This window comes from Hyperoodon ampullatus, assembly GCF_949752795.1.
Source record: "Hyperoodon ampullatus genome assembly, chromosome: 12".
In the NCBI taxonomy this organism is placed as follows: domain Eukaryota; kingdom Metazoa; phylum Chordata; class Mammalia; order Artiodactyla; family Ziphiidae; genus Hyperoodon; species Hyperoodon ampullatus.
This window is the reverse complement of record NC_136925.1, coordinates 49,675,205-49,685,675: the sequence shown is the minus strand read 5'-3', so window position 1 is coordinate 49,685,675 and position 10,471 is coordinate 49,675,205. Positions and strand designations below refer to the sequence as shown.

Genomic DNA, 10,471 nt, shown 5'->3' with positions numbered 1-10,471 from the left:
AGGAATGCAAGGATTCTTCAATATATGCAAATCAATCAATGTGATACACCATATTAACAAATAGAAGAATAAAAACCATATGATCATCTCCACAGATGCAGAAAAAGCTTCTGACAAAATTCAACACCCATTTATGATAAAAACCCTGCAGAAAGTAGGCATAGAGGGAACTTACCTTAACATGATAAAGGCCATATATGACAAACTCCCTGCTAATATCATTCTCAATGGTGAAAAACTGAAACCATTTCCACTAAGATCAGGAACAAGACATGATTGCCCACTCTCACCACTATTATTCAACATAGTTTGGGAAGGTTTAGCCACAGCAATCACAGAAGAAAAAGAAATAAAAGGAATCCAAATCAGAAAAGAAGAAGTAAAGTTGTCACTGTTTGCAGTTGACATGATACTCTACATAGAGAATCCTAAAGATGCTACCAGAAAACTACTAGAGCTAATCAATGAATTTGGTAAAGTAGCAGGCTACAAAATTAATGCAAAGAAATCTCTGGCATTCCTATACACTAAAGATGAAAAATCTGAAAGTGAAATTAAGGAAATACTCCCATTTGCCATTGCAACAAAAAGAATGAAATACCTGGGAATAAACCTATGTAAAGATACAAAAGACCTGTATGCAGAAACCTATAAGACACTGATGAAAGTAATTAAAGATGACACAAATAGATGGAGAGATACACCATGTTCTTGGATTGGAAGAATCAACATTGTGAAAAAGAGTATACTATCCAAAGCAATCTACAGATTCAATGCAATCCCTATCAAGCTACCAATGGCATTTTTCACAGAACTAGAACAAAAAATTTCACAATTTGTATGGAAACCTAAAAGACCTCGAATAGCCAAAGCAATCTTGAGAAAGAAAAACAGAGCTGGAGGATTCAGGCTCCTGGACTTCAGACTATACTACAAAGCTACAGTAATGAAGACAGTATTGTACTGCCACAAAAACAGAAATATAGATCAATGGAACAGGATAGAAAGCCCAGAGATAAACGCACACACCTTTGGTCACCTTATTTTTGATAAAGGGGGCAAGAATATATAATGGAGAAAAGACAGCCTCTTCAATAAGTGGTGCTGGAAGAACTGGACAGCTACATGTAAAAGAATGAAATTAGAACACTCCCTAACACCATACACAAAAATAAACTCAAAGTGGATTATTTAATGTAAGGCCAGACTCTATAAAACTCTTAGAGGAAAACATAGGCAGAACACTCTGTGACATAAATCACAGCAAGGTCCTTTTTGACCCCCCTCCTAGAGAGCTGGAAATAAAAACAAACATAAACAAATGGGACCTAATGCAACTTAAAAGCTTTTTCACAGTCAAGGAAACCATAAACAAGATGAAAAGACAACCCTCGGCCAGACCGGAAGTGCCGCGCTCTAACCAGATCCTTCTCATCTGGGTTGAAACCCGGGCGCCTCCAAGATGCCGGCTTACCACTCTTCCCTCATGGACCCTGACACGAAACTCATTGGAAACATGGCACTGTTGCCTATCAGAAGTCAGTTCAAAGGACCCGCCCCTAGAGAGACAAAAGATACAGATATTGTGGATGAAGCTAGCTATTACTTCAAGGCCAATGTCTTCTTCAAAAACTATGAAATTAAGAATGAAGCTGATAGGACCTTGATATATATAACTCTCTACATTTCTGAGTGTCTAAAGAAACTCCAAAAGTGCAATTCTAAAAGCCAAGGCGAGAAAGAAATGTATACACTGGGAATCACTAATTTTCCCATTCCTGGAGAGCCTGGTTTTCCACTTAATGCAATTTACACCAAATCTGCAAACAAACAGGAAGATGAAGTGATGAGGGCCTACTTACAACAGCTGAGGCAAGAGACTGGACTGAGACTTTGTGAGAAAGTTTTTGACCCTCAGAATGGTAAACCCAGCAAGTGGTGGACTTGCTTTGTGAAGAGACAATTCATGAACAAGAGTCTTTCAGGACCTGGACAGTAAAGGGAGCCTTGGGCAGACACTGTCTCCACAGCTGTGGGCAGCATTTACAGCAAGATGTACACAGTTCTTTGCCTTTATTTCGTAAAGTTTTATACAGAGGAGAGAAGAGAGTGTGTCTTTACTTGAAGAGCTCTTTATCAAGAATTTGGGGCTGTGGGGTGGGGAAGAATGAGTTGTTGACAGGTGGTTTGAAATTTCTGCAGTATTAAGCTGGTGATTAATGAGTAATAATAAAGAAATTTTCTAACAACAACAAAAAAAAGACAACCCTCAGACTGTGAGAAAATATTTGCAAATGAAACAACTGACAAAGGATTAATCTCCAAAATTACAAGCGGCTCATGCAGCTCAATATCAAAAAAACAAACAAACCCCAAAATGGGCAGAATACCTAAATAGACATTTCTCCAAAAAAGATATACAGATTGCCAACAAACACATGAAAGGATGCTCAACATCAGTAATCATTAGAGAAATGCAAATCAAAACTACAGTGAGATATCATCTCACATCAGTCAGAATGGCCATCATCACAAAATCTACAAACAATAAATGCTGGAGATGGTGTGGAAAAGGGGAACCCTCTTGCACTGTTGGTTGGAATGTTAGTTGATACAGCCACTATGGAGAACAGTATGGAGGTTCCTTCAAAAACTACAAACAGAGCTACCACACGACCCAGCAATCCCACAACTGGGCATATACCCTGAGAAAACCATAATTCAAAAAGAGTCATGTGCCACGATGCTCATTGCAGCTCTCTTTACAATAGCCAGGACATGGAAGCAACCTAATTTTCCATCGACAGATGAATGGATAAAGAAGATGTGGTACATACATGCAATGGAATATTAGTCAGCTATAAAAAGAAATGAAATTGAGTTATTTATAGTGAGGTGGATGGACTTAGAGGCTGTCATACAGAGTGAACTAAGTCAGAAAAATAAAAACAAATACCGTATGCTAACACATATATATGGAATCTAAAAAAAAAAAAAGTTCTGGAGAACCTAGGGGCAAGACAGGAATAAAGACACAGACGTAGAGAATGGACTTGAGAACACTGGGAGGGGGAAGGGTAAGCTGGGACGAAGAGAGAGAGTCGCAAGGACATATATACCCTACCAAACATAAAATACATAGCTACTGGGAAGCAGCCACATAGCACAGGGAGGTCAGCTCGGTGCTTTGTGACCACCTAGAGGGGTGGGATAGGGAGGTTGGGAGGGAGGAAGATGCAAGAGGGAAGAGATATGGGGTTATATGTATATGTATAGCGGATTCACTTTGTTATAAAGCAGAAAGTAACACACGAATGTAAAGGAATCATACTCCAATGAAGATGTTAAAAAAAAGTGTGAATAAATACTAAGATTTCTCATATCAAGGAAAAATATATTTTTTCTGTTTCTTTAATTTGTGTCTGTATGAGATGATGGATGTTCACTAAGCTTATTGTGGTAATCATTTCATGATGTATGTAAGTCAAATCATTGTGCTGTACACTTTAAACTTATATAGTGCTGTATGTCAATCATATCTCAATAAAACTGGAAGAAAAAAAAAGAATCAGTCTCAAGTTGTGGCTAAGGAATATATAGATAAGCAATAACAAAGTACAGTCAAGAACACAGTAATTCAATAAAATACCTAATCATTCAGAGACTACGGTAGGAGGTAGGTGGCATTTAGGAAGCAAAATACCAAAGTTTAATATATGATAATACCAAAGCCTGACCTATTTCCCTCCTGGACACAAGTGAAAACCTTTTCCCCAGCTTCTTCTCTTCTAGTTTATAATAGTTAATAAAATATTAGATTGAATTACCATAAATATGGTTTAGTGATACCAATTTTACTTCCCTAGTTGACTTTTCATTTGCAGGAACTTTTTGTCAGAAGAGAACTCTACTCTTTTATTACTTTATTTATGGTCATTAATTCACTCATTTCACAACCATTTGTTGAGGAGCCATTATGTGCTATGGTTCATGGTGCTAGGTCCTAAAGTTTAAATATGTTTACAGTTAGAGGAGCTAAATGTGTAAATTTATAATTGCAGAAGAAAATACTGTGTTCTAGGTTTGTAAAAATTTTTGGTGGCAGAGCATTTTCTGAAGAGCTCAGTGAAGGCTTCATAGAAAATGTGTCTAATATGAATTCTAGTGGTTAAGTTTGACTGATGGACAAGGTGGGAAAGGTATTTCTGACAGAGGGAAGGCATTATAAAAGTACAGAAATCTAAAATAGTATGTCTCATTGAGAGACCTTTATATGATATAATGGATAAAGAGCTGGAGAGGCAACTTTTGATCAGATAAGGACACATATCATGCTACAAAGCTTAGCGAATGAAAAGTGATCAGTGGGTTTAAGCATGGGCTGTATTTGAATTTTTAGAAATACCACTTAGGTGGCAGTGTGATAAATGGACTAGAGATAAAAAGAAATGAAAAAGAGAGGACCAGTTATTAGGTAAATATTGTAATACAGAAGAGAGGTGAAGAGAGTTTAGATTAGGACAGTGACAGTGGGACAGATAGGGCTTGAGGACCAGTTGCATTTGAAGAATAAAGGAGAGGGAAAGTCAAAATGAATTCCATGTTCCTTGTTTGCGAGACTGGGAGACAGGAAGCATTATGCAGTTAGAAATTAGAGTATGAATATGTTTTAGGAGGAGAATGACAAGTTCAGTTTGGGCGTGCTGAGTCTGAGGTGCCTGTGAGACATATAGGTAGTTATACCCAATTACACAGGTAGTTATGTGAACCTTGAGCTTAGGAGAGCAGTCTGCTAGATACAGGTTTTGGGTTATCAACATATAGATGTTTGCAAAAATTGTGTTGATACTCTTCAAGTGATTTAGTGAGATGAAAAGAGAGTAAGATTTATGAGGATAAGGACTGTATTTGTCTTCCTCATCATCATATTTCCAGCGTGAAGCTCAGCACAAGATACATAATGACCTTTTAATATATGCTTGATTAAGGAACATATAGTTGAAGAGAAGCCAGAAAACGGAGTGATGGGGAACAATAAGAGAAAAAGGAGGGCAATTAGGAGAAAAAGCTTTGTGTCATTGAAACTCAGAGAGGAGATTTAAGAAAGGACTTATCAACGGTGTTTAGTGATGCAAAGGGGCCACACAAGATAGAAATTGTAAAACCAGAACATGTGCTCTTCTTCTTTTATAAAGAAACTCAAATACATGTATTTCATTTTTATTTACATTTAATACAATTTTAGTAGTGGAATGAATGTAAGGCTATGCTTTTGGTAGATGGATTTCTTTTTACTCAACCTCAAATTTTCTTCATAACTCGCCAGAGTACATATTTATATTAAACAACACATGTGTATTAAATGAGAGTGTCAAGAAGCAAAATGATGTCTTGTTGAATGGCGGTTAAATTATATAATCAATATTAAGATGTACAGAAGCAAATGTAGTCGGGGGCCTCAAGAGTGAAAACAACAGTCTTTTATTTATTTTATTTTTTTAACATGTTACAACCTTGTGCGTTCCCATATTTCATAGAAAGGCAAGTAAGTGCTTTTAAGATATGGAAGAAAACTGAAAAAAAAAATCCTTGGAAACATTAACTCGGAGTAAACTCCCCTAAGATTTTTTTGAAGTGAAATGGGAAGCTAATTATGTGGGAAAGTCATTTATTCATTCAACAAATATTTACTGCATGCCTACTATGTGCCACTAGGTCATGTGGGTACAACAGTAAATGAAGCAGATAGCTCATGCCCCCTTAAACCTTGTGGTTATAGGTGATATGAAAAGTATATGATTAAAAAAGTTAATTGAAATGGAAATACATACTCAGGGGACTAAATAGAGGATGTTTTGAGGGCATCTTGTTATACAATGTATAACAAGATTTAGTACCTGCCCTCATAGTACCAAAATATATTTCAATAGTCTTGCAGAAATTATAGTTTCAAACTGTCTGAGGAAGTGCTATTTATTCCAAGAATTAAAGAATGAGTAACAGTTAGCCTGATGAATTGGGAGTGGAGATGACTGGAGAGATCTTCCTGAATGGAAAGGACAGCATATGCTGCTTAGGGTAGGAAGGAACCAGCACGTTGGGAGAGCTGGAAGCAGAAGGCATTATCTGGAACATTAGAGAGAAGAAAGGAATGTGGCTTATGGAGAGATGGTAGAGAGAGCCTCAGTATCAGGTTAGGAGTTTGGACTTCATCATTTTATGAAAAGCAGTAAATCACTATAATAGATGAGTGACATGAACAGCTGTGAATTCTTTGAAGGATCTCTCTTTGTTTAGAGTATTTAAAAAATGAAACAATATACAAAGCAAGCAGCTATCATATTTAGGATATTCTCTTCTATGATTAGGGATTTCCTCATATGAAAAATGGAAGTAATGTTGACTTCTTTTTAGGATTCTTGGTAGGATTAAACATATAAAGTGCTTCACATGACTTCTGGTATGTTATATGAAAAGTTACTTTCCTTCTTAATCCTAGGTAAGTAAAACTGGTTGTCTGTTTATCAATTTCTTGTCTAACAATAAGTTAATGTTACCTGACTGGCATTGCTAGGGGGAAAAAATAGAGACTTTTCAAGAATGTGACTTTCAATTCTGGGAACATCCTTGAGCCACCCATTAAGAAGGGAAGCCTGATGTTATCACAGTGACATCCTTGATGGGCACTGCCCTTTAGAGGTACCCAGAACATCCGGGCTCGAACTCTGATTGGACAGGCCTAAATCTGGGAGATGCACCATGATATAAAACTGCCTTGGGAAATTTGCATTTGGTTTAGGGTTAGTTGTGATTATCTGGAAATCCCTTAGGAAATTACATCATGTTGAAATTTTCTAAGAACACTGAGTATCCCACTTCATTAGGGAAAACTACTTGAAGAAACACACAAGGCCTCATAATGGAAATTTCCAACATTTTTATGACCTGAAATCCTTGGTTGCTTCAAAACAATATTGATAAAACAGTTTTCAGCAATTTATAATTTTGAACTTTTGAGTGATTTTTTTAAAGAAAAATTTTCAGTACAAGTGCACATCACATATTAAAATCCAATATTTCTCTTTCAGATTGAAAATGCACTAAAAAGGGGGTATTATTTAATGTACTCAGCAGTAATGGTGCTTGAGAGTGAATGAAAGCCCTAAAACTCCCTGTTAGCTTTCAAATGAGTGTGGGAGCAATGGCACACAGTATCCACTGACTTCTTTACTGAAAAAATCCTTTTGACAGAATGTCTAAACAGTAAAGAACACCAAACACCAAAAGAACTGCTTTTTTATAAAAATAAAGCAACAAGAAGCTGCAGCCATGAATGTGATGGTTAAATTGCTTCAAAACACAGAAATCTTTTTTTGAGCACGCAGTAGCAGGAAAATACTCCAGCCTGGGTGGCCATCTCTGCTGGAAGTTAATATAAACATGGTCATTAGAGTTCATATTCTGATTAGAAGCATTTCAGGAAAAGTTCCCCTTTCCCTAATTCTCCACGCTTATGATTCTGTGAGCTGTTGATGTTTTTGGTTCACTTATTACTTTGCTCTAATGTGGACATATCATGTAGCCCTTAGGACTGACCTCAAAATTTGATTTATTTGGAATTGAACCCAGTGGAAATTGCAAAGTTTTTGTACACTATTGGGTTTTTATACTTCATTGGGAGTTCTGGGAAGTAGTTGAAAGAAACAGAGCCTAGTGAAAAAAAAAAAAAAGAATGCCATGTTCCTAGTGAGATAGCTTAGAAAGGTAATCAACTAAAGGGACACTTTTTTAAAGCAAGGTAATTAGAACTGTTTAGATCAAAAAGATTTTCAGTTTAGCTCTTAAAACCACAGTCTACTAAAAAAAGGAGAGAGAGAGTTTATTTTGTACATACTACCAGTCAATTGCATTAACACTTGACATTGGTGGAATGATGGTGCACAAAAGCAACCAAGCTAGAAAATAGAAAGTGACAAATTCATTGATTCCTGATTCACTGACTGACTAGAATCATAAAAATTCAGACATCATATGCCAACAACAGCAACTAATTTTCTTTTCAAATGTTTTGAGTGTTCAGAGAAGCATCAAATGAATTATTATTATTGTTGTTTTGTTGTTGTTATTATTATAGTTTTTATCCTGGCTAGTGAATGTACATAAATGTATACTAACTGTATGCTTACATGCACACAAGAAAACATGTGACATTATTTACAGGCAAAGGTGAATAACCATGCCTATACCTGATTCTTAAGATGTATGCAGCATTTTCTGCTTGCACAAAACATAATTTGGAGTTAACCAATTTTGGTACGGTGAACATTAATTTAGAAAAGGCATAACAAACACCAGAAACAAAAACTAATGCTCATGTGCTTATTTTGTGATAGGTGCAGAGTTTAAAGGAATGAGCATAGCTTCTGCCCTGGAGTACCTTATAGTTTGAGTGGAGGAAGAAGAAAAGCTAAGAAATAATGACGGCATGTGAGGAAGGTACATAATAGAGGAAGGTATATAAGCAATAAAATGCTTACTCCCCTGTGAAATATTTGCAAGATAATATTTGGTCTGTGTCTGAAAGCCCTGAGGAATTTTGTCATGAAGAAGGGTAAAATGTGGTAGTGCATCCCAGACAGAGGGAATAGAATGGACAGAGGTCTCAGAGGCCTATACAAAATTTTAGTTTATTCCGAGAACTGGGAGGAATTCAGTGGGTTGAAATCGTGGTCTGTGTCTGGCTCTCAACAAACCTGCTTTTCTTCCTGTAATCCTTATGCAAGCTGATCTCATCACCAGATTGTTAAACCCAAAGGCCTAGAGGCCTGCTACTCCTACAAATCCTCCTTTATTATTTTATTTAAAAATTTTTTTAAAATCATTTTTTAAAGATTTTTATTTTATGTTGGAGGATAGTTGATTTACAATATTGTGTTAGTTTCAGGTGTACAGCAAAGTGATACAGTTATACATATGCATATATCTTTTCTATTTTAGATTCTTTTCTCATGTAGGTTATTACACAGTATTGAGTCGAGTTCCCTGTGCTGTGCTGTAGGTCCTTGTTGATTATCTATTTTTTATATAGTAGTGTATGTATGTTAATCCCAACCTCCTAAATTATCCCTCTCCCTCACTTCTTCCCTTTGGTAACCATAAGTTTGCTTTCTAAGTCTGTGAGTCTGTTTCTGTTTTGCAAATAAGTTCATGTGTATCTTTTTTTTTTTAGATTCCACATATAAGTGATATCATATGATATTTGTCTTTGGTTTACTTCACTCAGTATGATAATCTCTAGGTCTATCCATGTTGCTGCAAATGGCATTATTTCATTCTTTTTTATGCCTGAGTAAGATTCTATTGTATAAATATTATTCTTTTATTTTTCACTCATAGCAAACTCAATAAACCTACTGAACATCTTCTGTTTTTCTCTTTCTTTTTTAAAAAAATTCTCTGCCACCGCCTTAATTGAGTCCATCAAATCTCAAGCCAGAGCCACTGCAATAGCTTCTAAAATGGTATCCTACAAGAGACTGGTGGTACTCCAGCACATCCTTTGTCTTCCAGTCACTCCATACACTCTCTTATCTGTTTCTGAACAGTTACCATCTTTCATGCTCTGCTTGCATGCCTGCTTTTTCCTCTCAGTGAAATGCCCTTTCCATCCTCCTGCACCTAATGACCTGACTTCCTATTCGGTCTTCAATTCTCAGACGAACAGCCACCCATTCAGAGGAATCTTATTGACTCCTCCTTCCAGCTCATCAGTTCTTTCTCTGTGTTTCTGTAGCACTCAACACTTAATCTAACATTTGTCACATTTTATTTTAATTACCTGGTTACTGGATTTACTCTCTGTACATATTAAACACTCTTCCAAGAAAGAATCATGATAATATTTTATATTTGCCATAGCTTTTAGCATAGTACCACATCTGCCACATAGTAGAAAAAATAAATGCTTTATGAATAATTGAGTATCTAAATTTTAACATATTGCTATTCTATTAACACTCAAAATGACTAATATTTGATTTACTAAGCTTATATCTGATATAAAATTATCAGTTAGAATGTTAATTGCATCGAACTCTAATATTAAAATAAAATTAGGAATAGTAGGGGCAGAAACATTTGTCCTTTCATTGGAAGAGTGCTATCAAAGGCAGAAAAGTTATGGATGACTATTATCTTCTTTGTTCTAATTGCAGTAGAATATCTGTATAAAACAGACATAATTTAAGACCTTGGTTTAGCCGGAATTCTCAACAAATGTAGGCTTGGCGGTAAAATGCAACGATATATGTTTTTCAGGCTCTGGTACATAAAAATCCAGAAATTGGATATGTGGGGTTTTAAAATAGGGTGCCAAAATGTCTGCTAAAATCCAGAATTCTGAGGGTTTGTGGATGAATGTTGGGAATCATAAAATGTTGAAACTCAAATGGACAATATAGGATCAGAGACC

General features: G+C 36.0%; 1 protein-coding gene across 1 annotated transcript; it reads left to right on the top strand.

Annotated features, from left to right (window-relative positions):
* Nucleotides 1-1,443: 1,443 nt before the first annotated feature.
* On the top strand, nt 1,444-2,174 carry LOC307061603 (actin-related protein 2/3 complex subunit 3-like). Its single transcript, XM_079716787.1, has one exon. It carries the CDS (start codon nt 1,463-1,465, stop codon nt 1,997-1,999), a length of 537 nt encoding a protein of 178 aa, XP_079572913.1. The 5' UTR covers nt 1,444-1,462; the 3' UTR covers nt 2,000-2,174.
* The last annotated feature ends 8,297 nt before the right edge of the window (nt 2,175-10,471 follow it).

Coding starts and splice junctions, on each gene's coding strand:
- LOC307061603 (XM_079716787.1), top strand. CDS start 1,463: ATGCCGGCTTACCACTCTTCCCTCATGGACCCTGACACGAAACTCATT.